The following is a 24,251-nucleotide window of genomic DNA, read 5'->3' as shown; positions in this document are numbered from 1 at the left end:
TTTTGCACGGATTACTGCATCAATGCGGCGTGGCATGGAGGCAATCAGCCTGTGGCATTGCTGAGGTGTTATGGATGCCCAGGATGCTTCAATAGCGGCCTTTAGCTCATTAGCATTGTTGGGTCTGGTGTCTTTCAGCTTCTTCTTCACAATACCCCACATATTCTCTATGGGGTTCAGGTCAGGGGAATTTGCAGGCCAATCGAGGACAGTAATGCCATGGTCAGTACACCAGTTACTGGTGGTTTTGGCACTGTGGGCAGGTGCCAGATCATGCTGGAAAATGAATTCCTCATCTCCATAGAGCTTTTCAGCAGACGGAAGCATGTAGTGCTCTAAAATCTCTTGGTACACAGCTGCATTTACTCTGGGCTTGATGAAACACAGTGGACCAACACCAGCAGCTGACATGGCTCCCCAAACCATCGCTGACTGTGGGAACTTCACACTGGATTTCAAGCAACTTGGATTTTGCTCCTCTCCAGCCTTTCTCCAGACTCTGGCGCCTTGACTTCCAAATGAAATACAAAACTTGCTTTCGTCTGAAAAGAGGACTTTGGACCACTGTGCAACTGTCCAGTGCTTCTTTTCCTTAGCCCAAGTCAGACGCCTCTTCCGTTGTCTTGAGTTCAGAAGTGGCTTGACCATGGGAATACGGCTATTGTAGCCCATTTCCCGGACACGTCTGTGAACAGTGACTTTTGATACCTGGACTCCAGCTTCAGTCCACTGTCTTTGAAGCTCCCCCAAATTCTGGAAGCGACTCTTCTTCACAATGCTGTTAAGGCTGCGGTCATCTCTCTTGGTTGTGCAGCGTTTCCTGCCACATTTCCCCCTTCCAACAGACTTTTTGTGGATGTGCTTTGAAACTGCACTCTGTGAACAGCTTGCTCTTTGAGAAATTTCTTTTTGTGTCTTACCCTCCTGATGGAGGGTGTCAATGACGGTCCTCTGGACAGCAGTCAGATCAGCAGTCTTCCCCATACTTGTGATTTAGTTTACTGAACCAAGCTGAGTGTTTTTCAAGGCGCAGGAAACCCTTGCAGGTGTTTCGAGTTAATTAGACGATTCAAGTGATTCGTTGAACACCCTACTAGTATACTTTTTCATGATATTCTAATATTTAGAGATAGGATATTTGAGTTTTCTTAAGCTGTATGCCATAATCAGCAATATTAAAATAATAAAAGGCTTGCAATATTTCAGTTGATTTGTAATGAATCCAGAATGTATGACATTTTTGTTTTTTTAATTGCATTACAGAAAATAAAGAACTTTATCACAATATTCTAATTTTCTGAGACAGTCCTGTATATATAAGGTCACAGTTCCAGTGTAATCCACACTCAACACTAGAAACAGAGCAATGATGTGGCTCTTATTTTCTTCCCCTCCTGTGAATGTCAGGTTCACGTCCTGCAGCCTCCGTTCGTCCCTGTGAAGCACCGCAGCCTCCTGATGGAGTACGTCTCTCTGGCCAAGACCAGGCTGGCCGACCTCAAGGTAAGCATTAAAAGAGAATGCTTATTACATTATTACTTTTTTTTTTTTTTTACACATATTGAAGTAACAGTAACAGGTAGCACCTAGTTTGTGTAAAAAGTATTTAAAAATGATATATTGTATCATAGCTCATTATACAACATAATTACAGTCTGTTTACATCAGTAAAGTGGTTTAACAGTTTGTGGTTGCACACATTATGACATTTCACGCATTTACTACAATGTGATAATGATTACAAAATAATGTGTAAACCTTTCAGAAATTGTTTGTGAATCATTACATAGAAAGATGGACCAGAAACCAATTATTAACCATGTACAAAGTATTGTAGATTAATTCCATCTAAATAATGTTTGAAGATGCTTCACAACATTTGTATAAATCATTTAACATGGTATTATAATGATCAGTTGTAACTTTTTTTGTCTTGTGTGCCTGTATGCAGGAGTGTGTGGAGGACATGGGTCTGTATGAGGACGTTTCTGGTGCGGGTGGAGCCTCTCTGCAGGTAACAGTGAGAACAGCAGTGTGTTTGTTTAATGTAGAAAATGTATTGAAAATACATTCTAGTTTTAGAAATAAGTCAGCTCTATAATGATACATTATACTGTTTGTTGACCATAATGTATCAAATCTATTTAGGATGAACTGAACTGCACTACCTGCTGTGGAAGCTCATTCAATGTTTCACAACACCAAGAGTGAAGACGTTCTTTCTATTTTCAGACAAACACTTCACCTTATCTGTATTATGACAAGTCCATTTAATTGGGTTTTAATTTCTTCTAAATTGTGTAAACTATCAACAACGCCGGCACCAGTTTAAGTCATTATTGATCATCCAACAATCCCTCTAACATTTTTCAACATTAAAAGTCTGGTTCTAATCCTGAGTTTTGGTCGCAATACCTAAACAATAAACAAAGAAATTAATAAAAACCTGTTTTTCTACAAGAGAAGCAAACATTCTTTAATGTTAGAGTTATCTAATTACAGAGTTATGTGAAATTGACTATCTAAGAACATATTGCGGACACAAACCTAATCCTAGTTGCAGCAATACAAACAAAACATGTTTTATTTATATGAAGCAATGTTTTTATTTGCATTAAAATGTATTCAAAGTTATGTTTTTCTTATTTTAGCCAGGCTTGGGGAGAAACGGATTGCATGTGGCAGTATTACGTAATCAGGATACAAAACAAGTAACTGTATTCCCTCAAAGTTACATACAAAAAAGAGATTACTGTTACATTTCAAAACATTGTGGATTACTAGCAGGATGACAACGTTAGTAAAAACCTAAAAGCATAGTGTTTGCTGTAAAAGGATCAGAAGTTATCTCTTACTTTTAAGTGTGAATCTATACGCTAACCGCCTGAATCTGCTTTATGGTTTTCACTTTCTTTGCTTCATTTGTTCGGTTGTTAATTCAGCAGATGAACCTATATTTTCATAAAATAGTGTGTTTGATCTTAACTGTGTGAATTAAACTAAAACGGAGCATTTTCTGTCAGCTCAGATTCTTTAAAGGTGACCTATCATGCTATATTTGAACAATATATTGTAGGGCCATACCTATATAAAGTATATAAAATATAAATATCGTTTTTTTTTTTAAACACCAAACAGATCCTGCTTTTTAGCCATGCCTCATTTCGCTCTATTGGCTCTTTCCAGCGCTGTTTTTGCAGGAGGCTGATTCTGTGAACTGCAGCTGACCACGCCCCCCTGCAGGAGAGGGGAGCGTGCTCTGAGATCAGCTGCTAGGCTGCAGCGGGGAGAGGAGGGGGACAAAATGAGATCTCTGTCCTCCGTGTTTTATTCTTATAGAAGTAAGAAGAGAAGTAATGGGCCAGAAACCCTCCTTTTTACGCAGCGGTCCAGACATAGACATTAAACGGCGACACATATTCAGTTGCCAGTTACTTTGGCATTAGGGCAGGGATATCTAGATACTTTCCAAGGTTTGACATAATGAATTGTGCTACTTTTAAAGCAAGCAACGATGTTTTCAAATCTGTAATCAAAAAGCTCCTAAAAAACGCTATTGAAGCAGTTCCTGCCGTTGCTACGTTAGTTCAAACAGTAACAACGGACTATTTTTCTTAACGGATGCATGTCAATTTAAATCAATACATACAACTGAGGCGGTTTGGCGCATTGGTCATCAGATCAAGAGGCGTTGGTGAACTCTAGTTCAAATCGCGCCTCAGCCGCCACTACGTCAGGCCGTTGTGTCCTTGGGCAAGACACTTCACCTGCATTTGCTCCTGTGGGTAATGTCCACAGTAATGACTCTTACATGTCTAATATGTGTAATGTGTAATTGTAAAGCGCTTTGAGCACCTGTAAAAGCGTTCTAATAAAAAATGTAATGCATTATTGTTATTATTATTAACTATTTTTTAAATCAATAAAATCATTTTCTAAATCCATAAAAGCATTTCAATTAATATTGGGAGTCATATCGTTACTTTGTTGAGAATGTGGCCATGTAATAAGCGTGATAATGTGCACATCGCATAATGTGCCTTCATGCCGATCTAGATCCCTCCGCTTCGCGTCGGGCTCCTGATCAGCCTGTCGGTGTTCTTTTCCCCATAATGACCGCGTTGCTGCACATTATCCCTTACATATGATTATATAGAGTCATTATTCATTTGTTTTAAAGCAGGAGGCGCAAACGCTTACCTCGGGGAGGGAGAAAAAGAGCCACAGCGGAGAATAAACAGAAGGGCAACCATGACAACCATGCAAGGGAAGTCTTCTGCTTTTGTGGCAGACTACAGCGCCACTTACAGGCCTGGCATATGTACTACAGCATCTCCAGCGCTTTCGAGCTGCAATGGCGCAATGGCCGGCCGTGGCACAACCTCTCATTCCCCTGATAGGTGGAGAGTTGGCCCAATAGCCGTAGCGCCACTTTACTGACGTCAGTAAAGTGTTCAAATCTGGATCAGTTTTTATCAGATCCGTTGCAGCCCCTTTTTTAGAGATTTGGGTATAGAGGAAAAGAGAGAGGGTTGTGTTTTCTGACACTTGGTGAGTTCCCTGGAACACCGGGGACACATATTCATGTATAAAAGATGTACAAAAGTGCATTTTGCATGATAGGTCCCCTTTAAACGTGTGTGTGTGTGTGTGTGTGTGTGTGTGTGTGTGTGTGTGTGTGTGTGTGTGTGTGTGTGTGTGTGTGTGTGTGTGTGTGTGTGTGTGTGTGTGTGTGTGTGTGTGTGTGTGTGTGTGTGTGTGTGTGTGTGTGTGTGTGTGTGTGTGTGTGTGTGTGTGTGTGTGTGTGTGTGTGTGTGTGTGTGTGTGTGTGTAGCCACAGTGCCAGGCTATGCAGGATGTGGAGAAGGCGCTGTCTCTGTTTGACAGCACAGGAAGAATCTCTGCTACAGTCATGGAGGCCAGGTATCTACAACACATGACACCTGCAGCACATTCAGGACGCACAGAGGATGGTGTGAAGGTTTCATGTTGTCCCCTCTGTCTCCACTCAGTATTTTCCGGAGGCCATACTTCCTGACGCGATTCCTCCCTGCCCTGCTGACACAGAGGACGGTGAGCATCTATCATTCTCAGTCTTATCTTTAAATGCTCAGGTGTGAAGTTCTTTTGTCATTTTGTCACAATTTTTCACATCACATGCATCACTTCCTGTTTACCTGTCTTTCATTTCCAGCTTCCTGTCAAAGCCGATGCTCGCATGAGTTTCATAGGGGCTCTGAAAAAGTGAGTCATTATCATAAGCTCATAAATAATGTACAATTTCTTTTTTCTCTACACTATGTTCTTAGATTTAATATACTATATAATGATAATATACATGTCTAATATTTATGTATTGCCACCAAAATGTATTATTTTAACAAATTCAATGCAAGGAAATGTTTGATTTAATTATAACTTTTTATAATATAAGTGTGTTTTCTTGCCTGTGTGTATTCAGGGCAGATAAGATTCCTGCTGCTCAGTACTCCTACTATGTGGAGTCCTGCCAGAGACACAGGCAGCAGGAGGGTGGGTCATTCAGCATTTACTAAGATTACGATAACCATCATTTGTTTATTTTCTATGTTCTTTCTTTTTTTCTCATAGTAGTTTAGAAGGTGGACGATAGAGTATAAACCTCCTCACGCTGTCTCATGGTGTCTCTTTCCTTATCACAACAGAGATATGTCAATGTAAACAAACCTGTCACATCGCTGCATTTCCCCTCTGCTGTGTTTTCAGGAAGTGCGGTGTGTGTGGACACTAATGATGATCCTCTGCAGGTGCTGAAGGTTCAGCTGCAGGAGTTCACACAGCTGGTTGTTGAGGGGAATGACGGAGGTACAGTACACACACACACATGCACGCACAGACAACAATACTAGCACGGACACAGGGTTGAGAAAAGACTTGCAAATACCTTCAAACTGATCAGACATGAACACAGACGGGCAATAGCCAATGATATAATTAGTTTATAAAGAGTAAAAAAAGGATGAGTTGAATGTAAAAAATGCTACCGCTTTTTTTCTTTTTCTGTGTCTAAGTAATTATAGCAACTTCAGGAACAAAGACAAGTGTCTGAGAGGCTGAGATAGGGCCTGGTTTGTCATAAATAAAATACAAAATCTTAATTTAATGAAAATCATCAACTTATTGTAAGGTGCACAATATATATTTTCTGAATAATTCAGCTGTGTAAAGATAGTGGTCAACAATAAATACAGCGACCCTCTCACCCTCTCCTCCACACACACCTCAAACAGCTGATTATATTCACTCTGAGTGCTGCCCATAACTATGTGACCCATCCCATCATTGATCGCAAAATAATAAGGAACAATATTATTAAGAAAGACCAATGACAAAATATAAACAATCTAAAACCTATTAAATGTACAACAAAAATTACCACTTCCTGACTTTCATGGCTCCTAATGCTATGTTATAAAAATAAATGTAGATTTGTTTTTTGTTTTATAGAAATATACTAGTCTAATTGTCAGCTGTGTGCTCTCCCTTATTGCAGCTAATATTACAGTTTTGGCCCCTCGTACAGCTAATGCTTAAACATCTTCAAATAAGAGGGATGTCAAAAATAGGTTACCTACGTCTGGTCCTTAGTGATGTGTGTTTTCATTTTCTGGGGGGTTGAAAAAACATCAGGAGGAGTTGAAGACAGACTGCTTAGCATAATGGGTAACAGACAGAGGTAGTGACTAGCTGACTGGATCAAAAGGGATTTATTGGATTTAAGGACATTTGTATTAAATATCAACTGTCTTTAATTATTATAACTCATCAGTGAAGCAAGCAGGAGAGCATCTGTTCTATTTCGTCCCTACTGATCGCCAGAGGCGGTGCTTTAGCACTGGATATTTCCATCACGCGCATGCGCAGCTCGAGTACCAATAACAACAAAGTCACCTGTGACCCACGTGACACCGGCTATATCAGCCGGTGTCGTCAGAGGATCTGTTCCCTTTCATCTTCTCGCTGCGTGAGAGTACCGTGGCTACATTTTTGTAGCCTACAACGTTCGTTCGGTTGGAACTTTTGTCAAGGATTCTCTGCAAACAGCTGGCTGCGTGCAGCTTCGCGACTCATCCAGTCGGGGCCTCGGGTTTACCCGTCCTCCAGGAGCTGTGGCTGGCTGTGCAGAGACTTCGTTCGAACAGGTTGGTGTCGGCTTGGTCGGTGATGGCAGTGTTTCCGCTCCCTCTCCCAGCCTAGTTGTCCTGATTACTGTCTGTTTGCTTTTGAACTTTTTTGGTGACGGAGGTGTTTCTGCTCCCTCTCCCAGGAGTTGCCCTTGCTGTGCTTTGTGCTTGTTCTGACCGCGGCAAGCCAAACTTCATTAGCATTGAGCTGTGTTTCTTGTTTGGCTGGTAGCGGCTGCAGCCACTCGAATGACACCGGGATAAGCACCGGAGTTCCCGTGCTGTTTTTTCTTTAGAGGCCAGTTTCTGGTCTTAGCTTGTGTTAAAGCTTCCTTTTTTTACCCAGCCTTTTTCTGTTCGGCGAGTAGCAGCACCGCTCTACTCTTCCCGTTCAGCAGGTAGCTGGTGAAGGCTGTGTTCCCGCACCCGCTCCCGGTTACGCTGCATCCGGCATTCGTCTTTGATTTAACCAGTGAAGGCAGTGTTCTTGCCTGGTAGACGCTAAACTGCCTTGTTTTTTCCGTTAAGCAGGTAGCTGGTGAAGGCTGTGTTCCCGCTCCCGGTTACGCTGCATCCGGCATTCATCTTTAATTTAACCAGTGAAGGCAGTGTTCTCGCCCCCACTCCTGGTAGACGCTAAACTGTCTGGTTTATTCCGTTAAGCAGGTAGCTGGTGAAGGCTGTGTTCCCGCACCCGCTCCCGGTTGCTCTGCATCTGGCATTAGTCTTAATTTAACCAGTGAAGGCACTGTTCTCGCCCCCGCTCCTGGTAGACGCTAAACTGCCTGGTTTTTCCGTTAAGCAGGTAGCTGATGAAGGCTGTGTTCCCGCACCCGCTCCCGGTTACACTGCATCTGGCACTCGTCTTTGGCTCAACCAGTGAAGGCAGTTTTCTCGCCCCTGCTCCTGGTAAACGCTAAACTGCCTTACGGCCCGTCTACACAACAGGCATCAAAAAATCTTGAGGCTGGGCGTGTCTGAAGCTTGGCGATTATTTGCGAGCAACGCGACCAACAACCAATCACATGAATCTCCCGCCCCCGACATACAAAGCAATAGCAATGTTAAAACGAAGTAAACTGGATATAAACTCTCCAAACCGGCGAAAAACCTACCAGTTTCATCCACTGTCTCTGCCACCTCCCTCCATGCCTGGTTCCTCCGGTTTGTATCCCGGTAAATAGTTCTGGTCGTAAAGAACCGGGTGATTTGCTACCGTAATATCTCGTTTGGAATATGAGGAAATGAACTGCGTCTGGCTCTCCCAGCTTGCACGCGGTTTGATTGGTTAGCGCTTGCACTGGCGGGATTTGCATAAACGGGACTTGCTTAAACGGGATTTGATTGGCTGATGCCAAGCATCGAGCCTCAAAAGTTGAACATTGTTCAACTTTTGATGCCGATAGATGCTCGTGATGCTTGCAAAGCCATGCCATGCTCCCCACAATGCAGTTCGGCGAAGATTAAAAATCTTCTACGTCACCCCATTCAAGTGAATGGGCGAAGCGTTGAAAGCATTTTTCGATGCCTGTAGTGTAGACGGGCCGTTATTTATTAATCCAGCTAGTTGAAGGCAGTGCTCTCGCTCCCGCTCCCTCTGCCGGTAACGCGGGTTTAATTACATCCCTCTTTCTGTTTGGCGAGTAGCAGCACGGCTCTACTCTTCCGTTAAGCAGGTAGCTGGTGAAGGCTGTGTTCCCGCACCCGCTCCCGGCTACGCTGCATCTGGCTACCTACAGTATGGCTCATTCATGTAGCGCCTGTATGGCTTCTCTTGAGCCCGAGGACGGCCATGACCGCTGCCCCCCTTGCCTCGGCCTCGAGCATCTAAGGGAGGCTTTCACGTTAGGTGCCTGCATGAACTGCAGCTGCATGCCCCGGGCACTCAGAGTGGCTAGAATCACTGAGGTGGAACGTCTGGCGGCAGCCAACGGGCATCTCTCTTTGTCACATCCTCCTTCAGATCACTTCGGCCGTCCCCGGCGACTTGAGGGAGCGATGGCCAGGGGTCCACCCCCCAATAGGAGGACTAGAAACAGGCTGTCCTCTAAAGTGGATCAGCTAACTACCGACATGGACACGATGAAGTCGCTCCTCTTGGCCCTTCAGCCAGGGCCAAGTTTAGGGGCTGCTAGTGTGCCGCCTGCCCCCCCTTCGGTTACCGCCCCTTCGGTTGCCGCACCTCTGTATGAGGATGCCTTGTCGCTAGCGGCTTCGGCTAACCTCTTCAATGAAGAGACGGAGGATGAGGTCCTGCTCGAGGAGGCTTCCCTCTCCTCTGCTCAGGGGTCTCTGCAGGGCGTGGGGGATTACTCCATGGCGGCCATTATTTGTACGGCCCTGGCGCACTTGCAGATTCCGGTTCCACAGGCCGACTTGGTTCAGGCTAGTGCCTTCTTCAGGCGTAGCCCAGCCCCTGTCCCCCTCACCGTTCCTCTTTCAGAGGAGTACCTGAGGGAGCTCCAGGCATGCTGGAGGGACACCAGGGCCCTCTGCCACGCTGGCTCTGATGCCCGGACCTTGGCTGCCATGCAGGACCCGTCGAGGGTGGGACTGGGTGGCATGCCACCCATTGAGCCTGCCATCGCCTCCCTGATTCTGGCCCCTGACGAGGCTCTAAGGCCTGAGGTCAGGTGCCCTCGGCCTCAGTGCAGGGTCACAGATGGGCTGCTCTGTAGGGCCTACGACGCAGCGGCACGCATGGGTCGTATCGGGAATTCCCTCTCCCATCTACTGCTGGCAGTCTCCACCTCGCTGCAGCAGGCTCCGGCCAACCCTTCTTTGCTGGGCCTCAGTGATGCATCGCTGCAGGCCTTTGCCCTAATGACTAGGGAATTGGGACGAGTTATGTCCTTTCTGGTACAGACTCGTCGCCAGGTTTGGCTGGCCCAGTTACCACTAACGGAGACATGTAGGAGAGTCCTCCGTAGCGTGCCAGTCGAGCCACGGGAGCTGTTTGGTTCAGCTGCCCTGGACGCGCTGGAGCGTGCTGCCCAAGCTAGGCAGACCAGGCAGCAGCTCTCGGGTCTTCGCAGACCCGTGCCCACTCCCAGCAGGCCCAGGGGCCGCTCTAGCAGCCGCACTCAGCCACCCGCTTACAGGGGTGGTCTGCAGAGGTCCCAGCGGCCCACTCAACCGGCCAATGACTTTCGTGCCCCAGGTCGCCTGGCTTCCAGAGCCTTACCGGCGCCCCCCAGGGGGCTCCAGGGGCCGGGGGCTAGGCCCTGAAGTCCCGGGGCCGGTCTTCGGCGTTTTTTCCCAGAAGCAGCTCAGCTACTGGGCTGCCTGTACTTCCGACCCTTGGGTGGTCTCCAACCTAACCCAGGGCTACGAATTGCAGTTTCGACGCCGGCCCCTAGCCTTCGGCCGGGTCAGAATGACAGTTGTCAACGACCCGGCGAAGGCCTTAGCTCTGGCCCAAGAGTTGTCCGTCCTCTTGGCCAAGGGCGTAATCGAGCCAGTGGACCCTCTGCTTCAGGGCGGGAGGTTCTACTCGGCGTACTTTCTTGTGAGCAAGAAAGCTGGCGGATTCCGTCCAGTTCTGGACCTTAGAGGAATCAACAGATTCCTGAAGGTACTGCCCTTCCATATGCTAACCACAGCAGATACCCTCCGTGTTGTCGCACAGGGGTAGTGGTTCACAACCGTTGACTTGAGGGACGCCTACTTCCACGGGCCAATTGCATCCCATCACCGGAAGTTCTTGAGGTTTGCCTGTCAGGGCCGACATTTCCCTTTGGTCTCTCTCCAAGGCTGTTCACCAGGGTCGTTGTGGCAGCACTCGCTCCCCTGCAGGCACAGGGCGTGAAGGTTCTGCCTTATCTGGACGACTGGCTGGTTTGCACGCCGTCCCGGGCCCAAGTGGCCCAGGATACGGCGTGCCTCTCATCTCACGTAGCCCGGTTGGGCCTAACAGTGAACACCGGGAAGAGTTGCCTGGACCCTTCCCAACAGGTCACTTACCTGGGGATGGTCCGAGATTCGGTCGCCATGAGGGCCTACCTGACACCTCGTCGCGTGGATGACATTTCCCACCATCTTCGCATCTTCAGACTGGGCAAGAGGGTGCCTTACATCCAGTTCCTCCGGCTCTTAGGCAGACTGACAGCTGCCTCAGCCGTTGTGCCCTTGGGCCTGCTGTCACTGCGCCCCATGCAGATGTGGCTGAACAACTTTCACTTGGACGCCAAGCGGCACAGGCACAGGAGAGTCAGGGTGTCTCAGCGGTGCCTCCACTCTCTGTCCCACTGGAGGGACAGGCTCTATCTTCTGAAGGTGCACGCCATATCAATGTGCTGGAGCTTCGGGCGGTGTTGCTCGCACTCATGCACTTTTTACCCCAATTGGCGGGCAGGCATGTGCTCGTTCGTTCTGACAACATGTCCGCCATTGCCCAAATCAATCACCAGGGGGGCACCACGTCCGCACAGCGTTTCTCAGAGCCTCTTGACTTGGGCGCTCCCCCGCCTCGCCAGTTTGCGGGCAGCCTTTCTGCCAGGAGACCTGAATCAGGTTGCAGATTTCCTCTCACGGCGCAAGCCCCCACCGGGGGAGTGGAGGCTTCACCCAGAGGTGGTGGAGACAATTTGGAGCCTTTTCGGCAGGGCCGAGGTGGACCTCTTTGCCTCGGAAGAGTCGAGGCACTGTCCCCTCTGGTTCTCCTGGACGGAGGTGACCAGCCCGATGGGTCAGGACGCCCTGGCGCACGACTGGCCGGACGCTCTCCTGTATGCCTTCCCGCAGCTGCCTCTGATACTGCAGACGCTTCAGAGGGTCCTTACTCAGGGGCACAGGCTCCTTCTGGTTGCCCCCCGCTGGCCGGGGAGAGTCTGGTTCCCACTGCTGTGCAGCCTCTGCTGCAGCCCACCATGGCGTCTCCCCGACAGGAAGGACCTTCTGTCACAGCTCAAGGGTCAGATCTGGCATCCCGACCCTCACCGCCTTCAGCTCCCGGTTTGGCCTCTGCAGGGCCCAACCCACTGTTGAGCTGTTTCGCGGCATCTGTCAGGGAAACTATCCTGAATGCCAGGGCTCCATCCACTCGGGCACAGTATGAGTGCAAATGGAAGCTCTTCTCCCACTGGTGTGTGAGTAAGGCTGAGAATCCGGCACATTGCTCCGTGGCCACCATTTTAGAGTTCCTGCAGTCCCTTCTGGATAGTGGACGCTCCCACTCCACTTTGAAGGTGTATATGGCGGCTATCTCTGCCCGACATGTCAGAGTCGAGGGCGCCACAAGTTGGTGTCCCTCTTTCTAAGAGGGGCTCTACGGCAGCGTCCCCCTAGCACCCCAAGGGCCCCGGCTTGGGACCTGCCCCTAGTGCTGGATGCCCTATCATCTCCTCCCTTCGAGCCCCTTGACCAGGTCGGACTTAAGTGGCTGTCCCTGAAGGCAGCATTTCTGCTTGCCATAACCTCAGGGAAGCGGGTCGGAGAGCTTCATGCCCTCTCTGTAAGCAGTACATGCCTGAGATGGAACTCCGATGGCTCGGGTGTGGCCCTCTGGCCGAATGTGGCGTTCCTGCCCAAGGTGCTTCCACTAGCCCACTCCAATCGGCCTATCCAGCTGGCACGCTTTGACATTCCACAGGAGAGCGGCACGCCTAAGTTGCTGTGCCCCGTGCGTGCCCTGAGGGCGTATATTTATGCTACGGCCTGTATACGGCAGTCAGAGCAGCTCTTCGTTTGCCATGGCGGCACTAGGAAGGGTCGTGCTCTCTCGAAACAGCGGCTGTCCCACTTGGTGCCTATGGGGTCAGTGGCCGCCCCCCGCCATCAGGGGTCAGATGCCACTCTACAAGAAGCATCTCAACATCGTGGGCTGCCCTAAGAGGGGCGCCCCTGGAGACCATCTGTGCCGCGGCGTCATGGGCGTCTTCTTGCACATTCTCAAGGTTCTACCGGGTCAATGTCGCCACTCCTCACCCTCTGGGTGTGGTCCTGTTGCCAAGCTCCGCTGCTTCCAGCTAGGTGAGTAAGTGCTTGGATTCTTCATGACATGGTTGGTATAGGTCATCAAATGCTAAAGCACCGCCGCTGGCGGTCAGTAGGGACGAAATAGAACGATAGTTACGGCTGTAACTACGGTTCTATGAGTCCCGGATGACCGCCAGAGTATCCTGTCACTCAGAATTATTGTGTGCTCGCGAGAAGATTCTGGGAACAGATCCTCTGACAACACCCGCTGATATAGCCGGTGTCACGTGGGTCACAGGTGACTTTGTTGTTATTGGTACTCGAGCTGCGCATGCGCGCGATGGACATATCCAGTGCTAAAGCACCGCCTCTGGCGGTCATCCGGGACTCATAGAACCGTAGTTACAGCCGTAACTATCGTTTCATACCAGTGAACATTTTTTTTTGGTTTGAAGAGTTATGGAAAGAAATGTGGATTAAAGCAAAAATATTTTGTTAAATAAAAACTGAATTTGAGAATTTATATTCAGGGGGTTGACTTTTGAACTTCTGAACTTCAACACTCTTGGAAATGTTTTGATCACTGGAGTCAGAAACTGTTCATGTGTCACTTGTTGAAGAAATTCCACAACGTGCAGTCTCTTTGAATCGGTCACTTCCTGACGCTCGTGCTGCTCATCTTTCCTCAGAGGTGTGTGCCCAGCTGTCCCGGATCTCACACACTCTCAGTGTCATCTTCCCCAGCCGTCCTGACGATCTGATTGGACAGACGGTCATCAAACTTCATACACACACGCCTCTGTCCCCTGAGCTCCATGTCAAAGTACTGATGAAATCTGTTGTCCTCTTTGTTTATAAAGTAAAGTAACTATACATGTACTCAATGACTGTAGTTAAATACATTTTTGAGGTACTTGAACTTAACTTAAGTGTTTCCATGTTTTTCCACTTTTCGTTTTGGTACTTTGAGTATATTTCGATGCCAATACCTATGTACTTTTTCTAGAGTCAACATTTGATTGCCAGACTTTTACTTGTAACAGTATTTCTACACTGTGATATTATTACTCTAAGATCTGGGTACTTCTTCCACCACTGGTTGTTTATATGTCAGATTTCATATGTATTCTTTTATTCTCTCCCTCCTTTCCTCAGGTCGTCAACATGATCCTCAGAAACTTCTGTCAGTGCATGTTAGACGCTTCCAGAGAAACCCCTCCTAATAAGTGAGTACAAAGGCTGTGTGTGTGTGTGTGTGTGTGTGTGTGTGTGTGTGTGTGTGTGTGTGTGTGTGTGTGTGTGTGTGTGTGTGTGTGTGTGTGTGTGTGTGTGTGTGTGTGTGTGTGTGTGTGTGTGTGTGTGTGTGTGTGTGTGTGTGTGTGTGTGTGTGTGTGTGTGTGTGTGTGTGTGTGTGTGTGTGTGTGTGTGTGTGTGGGGACTGGCTTCCCTTATGGGGACAAATTGGAGGTCCCCATGAGGGGAATCATTAATTTTAGGGTGAAGACTTGGTTAGGATTAGGGTAAGGTTAAGGGTTAGGGCTAGGCATGTGTTGGTTTTGGTTAAGGTTAGGATAAGTCTCCAGGAAATGCGTGCGTGCGTGGGTGCGTGCGTGCGTGCGTGCGTGAGTGCGTGCGTGCGTGCGTGCGTGCGTTCGTTAATGGATTGCCTCTCTCTTTTTCCTCCAGACAGAGCCTGTGGGCCTCCAGGTTGGTCAGCGTTCTGCTCAGTAACACACAGCTGGTCTCCAGCCTCCTGCACAGACTCTGGGATCTGTTCCATAACCAGGTATTGAGATCCACATTCTGATGCATTTCTTTAGGTATAATATGTAAAATGTCAGCACAAGTCTAAAAAATGACTAGACCTATGTTATATCTATCAGGATACCAGGGGTTTTATGTGCTCTAATGTGAATGCTATTTGCCTCTGAGCATGTGTTAGCGTGGTGGTTGTCTGCCAGAAGCTGTAGATTTTGGTTGTTTCTAACTTTACACTTTACCTAATAGAGGATTTCATCTTAAGATATCTTGATCCAAAGTTTGAACTCAGAGAAACACGTTGAGCACATGTTAGCTGCAGCGGAAAAGCGTGAGACAAACACTGATTTTGAAAGTGAAGCAGCTTTATTCACTGATTAACAATTTTACATTTTGTTTTGGGGAGAAAGTGAACCTCTGTTCTGTTCCCAGTGAAAACCACAGGCTGGGATTCCTAACTAGCAGGAGCTGACAAACCAACCTGATCCCACCCTACTTCATATCGCTATCAAACTCTTGTTATTGTTTTTAGAGATCTTTAGTGGCAGAACATGTAATATTGTGTGTTCAACTCTAGTATTTAGTATTTTAATCACTTCATCTCTGTATTCCTCTGCACCACTCATTCAGAACATTTACTTGTGGACTTTAACTAACCTCTTCTGTTGAAGGGCTCTTCACTGAGCGCTGCACACTTACTGGGCCTGTCAGCCTTTGTGGTCCATCTGCACGCCTCCATGTCCCACAGTCCTCTGGTGCAGCTGGTCCCGCCCCTTTTTCCTGAGCCAGTATCTGTTGGAGAAGCTCTCAGCGCAGCACTGCTCTGCAGCACACACACTGACATGCTCTTCTGTGTCAGGTGAGGTCACCTGTGCAGTTTGATGCTTACAAACATTACCTTTCTCATTAATCAATTGAAAATGGCCGCCACCCAGGGCGGTTGTACGGGGTGGCACGGGGTGGCAGCTGCCACCTCAGAAAAATGCCTTGCCACCCCAGCTGCAACCCCAGTTGGCAGCTTTGTTTTGAAAGAAAAGTTGTGGCTCATCGCACATTTATGAGAGAAAATCTCTAATGTCCGAGTGCAAGTGAATGCGGCACAAGACGCGAGCCTTGTAACCCCTCCCCCCCTGGCGCGAGCTTGGAAATATGATTGGCGGCGATTTCATTTGAACGGGGGGACAGCGCAAAACGAGAAGCATTTCGGATCCAAGTAGACAGAAGGAATGAGGTATTTGCGGTCATTATATGGCTGGGGTAGGCTACAGCCATACCAAGAAATGGCTTAGCCCCACCATGGACAATGATGTTAAAGTAAGCAAAATAAAGTCTGCCAACTCGCGCGGAGTAAATTGCACAGATAGCAGTTAGTACGATTGATTTCAGCAGCCACTTGTCTGGAAATACCGAAGACTACAACGTGAAAACTTTTGTCACGTAGTGATTGTCTTCTCAATAGAACATCTTTGATAATGTCTTCTGGCCAATCAGAATCACGATAACGGCGTGGTGTTGTTGCAGGAAGTCCCGACGGAAAATACTTTTGCTGTAGTACATCATATACATCGATACAACATTACGTGTTGATAGAAATCAACACGTAATGAAATAAGACCCCACGGTTTGATGATTGATAGGTGTGTGGGCTGTCTTTCATTTTGACACACAGAACAATGGGGGCTATCCACATCCACCCTTATAGAGTGGCGAAGTCACGCCCATCTACTTCCGGTCCATGGGACCTTATTTCTGAAAAATAATGTATTGAAGTCAATGGAGAGAGAAAACGTATCTTTCGATCCCGTTCGAATTGTGCCATGAATTACACATATGATGTTTGTCAATCTTAAAAAATAATTTCCATGTCAAAAAAGTCACAGTTTGTCGTAAAACTGTTGAAATATAAGACTATGTAAAATACGCAACTAGAAAGACTACAAATCAGGCAGGCAGCTTTGCATGACATTCTTCTGGACGTGTTTCATTGTGGTGATAGTGAGGGTAATCAATCGTTTTGTTGACAAGATAATAGTGACGGCCATCTTGGTGACGTGTGTTGTTCTGAGAGACCAGAGATGTAGTTCATTGAGTGTTTCACACAAACAAATGTGTTACTTCACAGTTTTACGACACATTTTTTTGACTTACAAAATTATCTTTTAAATTGACAAACATCATATGTGTAATTCGTGGCACTATTCAAACGGGATCGAAAGATAATCTTTCTCTCTCCATTGACTTCAATACATATATTTTTCTAAATAAGGTCCCATGGAGGTCCACTGGAAGGGGAGGGACTTCGCCACTCTATCCACAATGTAAAGTAATTCACACAGCCTTTTCCCTCTTCTCTCAGTGAGGAGCAGCAGGTTCAGCTTTCAGAACAAAGTAACAAAAAACTAAAATGGCATTCATTTTTTTAAATATGTCGCGGAGTAATAGATTTATTTATTTTTCTTCTCAAGAGAGTACCAGAATGTGTATTTTCTGTTAGTATTTCAAAAAATCTCCTGGGGGAGAATCCCCCCAGACCCCCCTGCAGGGGTTGGATTTTCAGCATGTCGACTCTTTCACCTGTTGAGAAATTGCAGGATTAGCTCCAGCTTGCCCTTTTTATTTACTACAAGACAAATATGCCTTTTTATTTCATACAGTTCAATTTGGATTGAGGCAGGGAAATAATCTAAACCTCACGCGTGGCGTTTCACTCTCAAGGGAAGCGTGTATGTAATTACATTGCAAATACTGACTTGAGCCCCACCACTGTATGGGTTAGCCCTACCATAGATTACCCAACAAAGATGCTCTGGCACCGCCACTGTTTGCGATCTACAATGACAGAGAAGAGCCTGTCAAGTTTGGCTGTACTCAACAGTGAATCAAAACGCACTATACTGTAGCTTTAAATCTTAATAAGTTTGTGAGGCGTTTTGCTGAACAAGATGGTAATCGCCACATTCAGCTGTTATAGGCATGCCAACTTGATGCTCTGCTCGCGGATGACTCGATGAGCATAAAAAACTGTTAAGATGATGACCTTACATGTAACCACTTTGATTTAACTAGGCCAGTAGGACTTTCCACTGGATCATAACTGCAGCGATGTATATGTTTTAGCTGAATACACGTTTTTTAACCCTAACTGATTGCAGTTAGTCACTTCTTTAATGTTTGTTCTTTCTGATGTAAAGTCAAGGTTTTAAGTGTTTGCAATGAAGTTATGGGGCGCTGAACTGTTCTTTTGATTTATGATAGTAATTACTTGTCTTTCAAATTTGAAGGAGGGTGAGCAAGCGTCTTGAGGAACATTCATCATTAACTCCTCCAAAAAATATAGTTTATTTAATAATAACACTGAATATGTGAATCATAAAAGGGATTGACAGCTGATAGGAATAATATGAATGTTAATATTATCATATTCATACAGACAAACATCGATGAGACAGTTAATTAATGTACTTATTGCAGCAGTCTGCATAGATTTGGTACCCCTGCTGGTCTAAGAGTGAAACCAACTCATTCAGTTAAAATTCATTAAATGATGTCTGCCACCTTATATTTATATTTATGTCTTTACTGATGGGCCACAATAATGTCACCTAATGATATTGAGTTAAAATATCAATATTGTGGCTTTCCAAGTTAACATTGATTGATATGACTGCGATTAAATCAGCATATACTTCTGCCAGGGGATGCCACCCCTGAAATTCTCCTGCCACCCTCTTGCCACCCCATGAATATTTTTCTAGATCCGCCCCTGCCGCCACCTTTACTTCCTGTCTTCTTGTTGCTGTGCAGGTTCTGTGTGGCGGCTGTGTGTTATGGGATGTGTAGAGGGGACTCATTGCCTCAGCAACAACAGCAGGACTACATCATCAGCGGCCTCTATAAGAAGGTGCCTCTTTCTCCTTGAAAAAATGACATTAGGTTAGAATGTGTTACATATCACATTATAATACTGTTACTTATATCTAAAATTTCTGTAAATGTGTGTTTGTTCAGCTCTTGTACCTCATCCCAAGACTGTTTCCTGAAGCCAGAAGAGCTGCCATCACTGCTGGAGCTCCGATGGGTGAACATGAGGAGGAGGAGGAGGAGGAGGAGGAGGAGGAGGAGAAGGAGAAGGAGAAGGAGGAGGAGGAGGAGGAGGAAGAAGAGGAGGAAAAGGAGGAGCTGTCCGGCCTGTGGAGCAGAGCCTCACACAGCCACAGCTGGAGGAACACTGCTCTGCAGCTGTGGAGACACCCAGCCGTCCAACAGCTGCAGCACACAGCACAGTATCAGGTGAGAGGCTTTCTCTTAAAAATTGATGTACTATCACATTATCAATGTTCAGGCAGATCAAATAACTGATTCACTTATAAATACCAGCACATTTATCAGTACAACTTTAATCTTACAATTCATTTAAACTAAAAACTGAAATGAAGTTTATGTTGAAAAAGCCGATTGTGCAAATACAGTGCAACTCACTGAATGTTGTTTAAGTTTAGAGCAGATCTTGATGTTCTGCCCATTTAATCAGAGTAAAGCTGGAAAAAAGCTCCACCAAAATTAATCAGGGTTTGAAGGGTTACTTTAAAAAATGTAATGCGTTACAATTACAAGTGTACAAATGTATTCAGTAACCTAATCTGAGTATCAAAATATATAGGTAATTGTATTGTTTTTTATATGAAAACCTTTCTTTCATTAAGCATGATCCGGCAGCAGCCTATACACCAACAATGAAACACATGAGCACATACTACGGTTTACCAAAGCAGAAATAAAGTCTGAGCTGACAGAAAATGCTCCGTTTTAGTTTAACACACACAGTTAGCTCACACACTATTTTATGAACATATGTGATCTTTATTTTAAAAGGTATTGTAACATTGTAATCCTGCTAGTTATCACCATTGTTTAGAAATGTAACAGTAAATCGGATTATGTCTTAACTCTATCAGAATACAGTTACCTTTTTGTATCTTGATAACTTAATTCTGTTACATGTAAGCTGTTACTCCCCAAGTCAGATGTAATAAAATGAAAATAGATAGCACTGGGCTTCTGGGGCTCAATGTGCAAAACATTAAACATTAAACATCAGTTTTTTCTAAAGAAATCATAACCCGGTTACTGAAGATAATCCACAGAACTTGTTGTGAGCATTTTGATGAAGTTTTATATCTCGTTGGCGGGTGTAGACAGTTTTTGGATTGATGTTATTGACAAATGCAAAAATCCTGAACCCTTCTGTTTTCCAAGTTATCGGTCTCAGAATGGCTGGCTAATGAGCTCAGAGTACAAAGAAGTGAAGACGCCCTGTCAGACCCAGAACGGTAAGACACACACACACACACACACACACACACACACACACACACACACACACACACACACACACACACACACACACACACACACACACACACACACACACACACACACACACACACACACACACACACACACACACACACACACACACACACACACACACACACACACACACACAGAGTACTGCTGGCTCTCCCAGCAGTGTTAGTCCTTAAGCTGAAGTCTGAAGGAGGGAGGGCAGTTGAGTGTCACAAGCTGATAGAACATATCAACCTGCATCAGGTGAGCTGCGACACATTTTCTGATCACTTTGTCAAATGTTTGTGTGTGTGTGTTTAGTCAGGAGTTCCAGCAGTGGGCCTGCTCGGAGCTCTTCCTCCCCCGTGAGGTGGAGCAGGGAGGCTGTGGAGGAGAGATGAAACTCCTCTGCTCTCATCTGCTCACCGCCATCATGCGCCAGCAGTCAAGGTGCAGTATGAACCACAGCTGAAGTGTATGCAGGTTATCTGTAAAGTTACTGCAAGTACTTTACAACTGGTTATACAAATCTAAATTTAACACTGATGTCTCTTTATGACCAACATAACCATACTAGACCATCAGCCATCAGAAAATCTAAAAGGGACAGTTGATAAAGCAGTGAGGCATTCCTCTCAGACTGGTATATCATATTTATATTTTATTTACGGAATACACTGCAAGACGATAATTACAATAATGAATATTATAGATGCATCACCTCATCACTATGCATTGTGTAAACAGCTGTGTTTAATAATGAAACATTGTTTTAAATATAAGTTGCATGGCAAGTTTATTTATATAGCACCTTTCAACACAAGGCAAGTGGTTTTCAAAGAGTATTTCTCCGCGATCCCAACTCGTCTATTACCAGCATTCAGGGAGCTCTATGCAAGTCAATGGGGACTCCCTGTTAGTTAGCCAAGGGATCCTGGTGTGTGAGGTGCTCCACGGATTGGTCAATTTGGGCCAATCCAGTCATTTGTTGTTGATTCGGGTATTCACACGTCACAGAACCCAGGAAGCAAACAATGGAAAAAGAAAAATGTCCAACGAGGGGAGTTCTGGGGCAGCATAGACAGGTCTTCTCTGTGTTAGAGTTGTACTCGCTACAGGGTGTACTTTGAGGGTTTGTGACTCTGCAGACTGTTTACATGCAGAAAAACCTTCATAACACACAAGGGGACGGGTAATAACCGGAAAAGCATGACATGGGACCTTTGAGAAATATGGCCTTTAAAAACAGACATTAAAAAGCATAGAGAAAAAATATAAAAATAATACAAGTTACAGTGCAGTGTAATTAAAAGCAGCGGCAAAAAGAAAAGTCTTCAGCCTAGATTTAAAAGTAGTCAGAGTTTGCGGCGGACCTGCAGGTTTCTGGGAGTTTTTTCCAGATGTTTGGAGCATAATAACTGAACGCTGCTTCTCCATGTTTAGTTCTGACTCTGGGGACAGAAAGCTGACCCGTCCCTGAAGACCTGAGAGATCTGGATGGTTCATAATTTAGCAGGAGGTCAGAAATGTATTTTGGGCCTCAACCATTCAAAGCTTTATAAACCAGCAGCAGTATTTTGAAATCTATTCTTTGACACACAGGAAGCCAGTGTAAAGACTTCAGAACAGGAGTGGTGTTATCCACTTTCTTAGTGTCAGTGAGGACTCGAGCAGCAGCGTTCTCAATCAGCTGCAGCTTTCTAATAGAGTTTTTAGTTAGACCTGTGAAGACACCATTACAGTAGTCTCGTCTACTGAATATAAAAGCATGGACAAGTTTTTCCAAATCCTGCTGTGACATTAGTCTTTTTATCATAGATATATTCTTGCGGTGATAGTAATTGATTAAATGTGACTGTTGAAATTCAGGTCATTTATTCGTTCCTCCTTGGTTACAAAAACAGTTGCATAAGTATGCATCTTTCTTTCTTTCACCTAAAAGACACGCTCAGATCAACACCGAGAGGCTTGCTGCACATGGAAAACATTACCACATTTGTTCACAGGGGACATAATCACCTATTATAATTGTTATGCTATTTATATTATAAATCGCCTATATGTCATTCAGGAGCACCAATGAACAAAATGTGAATTGTTCAGCCTTTGATAAAATCGTCACTCTTTTATATATTTTATGTCAGCAGCCACCAGACGGTGGAAAAGCTGGATGAGAGAGTGTCAGAGAGAGGAAGCTGTCTGCCTGACATCCTGTCCAGGTTACAGGTGTGTACGCTGTAAACTGAAGCAAGAGAGAACTGTTGCTGTGGTCCTTAATACATCCAGTGTATTTTGTTTTCACGTGTGTTTCTTTGTGTATGTGCAGGAACTTGTCTATGACATGGAAGTGACTGCCCTCTCTGGTTGCCATGGAAAATATGATATTTGTGACTTCCTCTTTGAACTGTTGTCTAAGAGGTGCTCCTTCACAGAAAAGAGCATCAGCACTGCGCTCCGCCTACAACACACACTCAACACATGGAACAGGTACACACACACACACACACACACACACACACACACACACACACACACACACACACACACACACACACACACACACACATACACACACACACACACACACACACACACTTAATGTTCAGCCACTGAGATATGTGTGTGTGTGTGTGTGTGTGTGTGTGTGTGTGTGTGTGTGTGTGTGTGTGTGTGTGTGTGTGTGTGTGTGTGTGTGTGTGTGTGTGTGTGTGTGTGTGTGTGTGTGTGTGTGTGTGTGTGTGTGTGTGTGTGTGTGTGTGTGTGTGTGTGTCAGAGTACTGCTTGCTCTCCCAGCAGTGTTAGTCCTTAAGCTGAAGTCTGAAGGAGGGAGGGCAGCTGTTGATTGTGACAAGCTGATAGAACATATCAACCTGCATCAGGTGAGCTGCGACACATTTTCTGATCACTTTGTCAAATGTTTCTTTCCCGAATCTGTTTTGCTGTTTGACAAAGTGCTGTAATTGTGTGTTAATGTTACGCTAGAAGACTGTTGCTAAGGAGAGCAGACCGTTGTTAAGGAGGATCAAGAGACTACAGTATGTGCACAGGGTTCCCGCGGGGTCTTAAAAAGTCTTAAATTTGATAATCTGAATTTAAGGCCTTAAAAAGGTCTTAAATATGACCAAAAAAATAAGAAAGGTCTTAAATATGATTTAGAAGGTCTTAAAATGATGGGATTTGAAAGGTACTTCTGTGTTGCGATCGCGTCTAAAATGTGTTTTGGGGGAAATGTCTGGGCTGCAAAGTAACCAGTACGGTAATAGTCTTTCAGTTACCCCCAACAATTTCTATTGAAATAAATCAACATGGAACCAGTAATCACTGACTTTGTTTCCCCCGGCCCCTTATCGGTGAACACCCAGCTAGTAACCTAGCAACCAAGCTTCAGCTAGCGGCAGTCAGAAACTCATGTCTCTTCGAATCTACTTACAAATAAATATGGGGAAGTGTAAGTTCAAACGTATTTGGTTGGAAAACATCTAATTTAGTGCTTGGTTGAAACCAGTGGAGGGGAACGTGTTTGAAGCCCGCCGCACCTTTTGCAAAAGAAATTAGCGTGTGTTTTGCTAATGTAGCGTTAGCTAGTGCAGCGTTAGCTAGTGCAGCAGCTCCCGCAACAACACCGGGGGACCTCCGGCGACGTTTGGGTCTACGTCGTCAACCTTAGAAGCGGAGGTGATGCTAAATACAGTAGTTAAACACCAATCATACAACGGCAACAATGAAAGATTGTAGCCAAGGCAGCAGAGCTCTGAATATAGCTATTGTTACTCTCTCTCTCTCTCTCTCTCTCTCTCTCTCTGTCTCTGTCTCTGTCTCTCTCTCTCTCTCTCTCTCTCTCTCTCTCTCTCTCTCTCTCTCTCTCTCTCTCTCTCTCTCTCTCTCTCTCTCTCTCTCGCACACGCACACATTAGGGCTGCTCGATTATGGCAAAAATCATAATCACGATTATATTTGGTCAATAATTGATATCACGATTATTAAATAATTTGAACAGTATCTTTTTAACTGTTGATTACCCTGAATGTATAATTCAACTGAAAAACCAATACTAAATTAAATAACTTA

The 24,251-nt window shown here is 45.5% G+C and overlaps 1 protein-coding gene across 2 annotated transcripts in view; it reads left to right on the top strand.

Moving 5' to 3' along the window:
• Window positions 1–24,251, top strand: part of fanca (FA complementation group A) — a 74,984-nt gene that overhangs the window by 32,608 nt on the left and 18,125 nt on the right. The window contains exons 15-32 of one of the 2 annotated variants that reach the window (XM_079681525.1): window positions 1,408–1,503; window positions 1,952–2,014; window positions 4,835–4,923; window positions 5,013–5,073; window positions 5,195–5,244; window positions 5,462–5,532; window positions 5,746–5,844; window positions 13,769–13,902; window positions 14,235–14,305; window positions 14,766–14,865; window positions 15,509–15,696; window positions 18,642–18,738; window positions 18,846–19,127; window positions 20,094–20,167; window positions 20,505–20,633; window positions 22,331–22,409; window positions 22,510–22,670; window positions 22,957–23,062. In XM_079681525.1, the coding sequence (XP_079537651.1) occupies window positions 1,408–1,503; window positions 1,952–2,014; window positions 4,835–4,923; window positions 5,013–5,073; window positions 5,195–5,244; window positions 5,462–5,532; window positions 5,746–5,844; window positions 13,769–13,902; window positions 14,235–14,305; window positions 14,766–14,865; window positions 15,509–15,696; window positions 18,642–18,738; window positions 18,846–19,127; window positions 20,094–20,167; window positions 20,505–20,633; window positions 22,331–22,409; window positions 22,510–22,670; window positions 22,957–23,062 (1,950 nt within the window). Of the gene's footprint in view, window positions 1–1,407; window positions 1,504–1,951; window positions 2,015–4,834; window positions 4,924–5,012; window positions 5,074–5,194; window positions 5,245–5,461; window positions 5,533–5,745; window positions 5,845–13,768; window positions 13,903–14,234; window positions 14,306–14,765; window positions 14,866–15,508; window positions 15,697–18,641; window positions 18,739–18,845; window positions 19,128–20,093; window positions 20,168–20,504; window positions 20,634–22,327; window positions 22,410–22,509; window positions 22,671–22,956; window positions 23,063–24,251 lie in introns of both variants that reach the window. The other variant, XM_079681524.1, reaches the window with a different exon arrangement.

This window comes from Notothenia rossii (assembly GCF_949606895.1).
Source record: "Notothenia rossii genome assembly, chromosome: 5".
NCBI lineage: Eukaryota > Metazoa > Chordata > Actinopteri > Perciformes > Nototheniidae > Notothenia > Notothenia rossii.
Note: the sequence above shows the minus strand (reverse complement) of the source record. Positions and strands in the feature narration are given on the sequence as shown.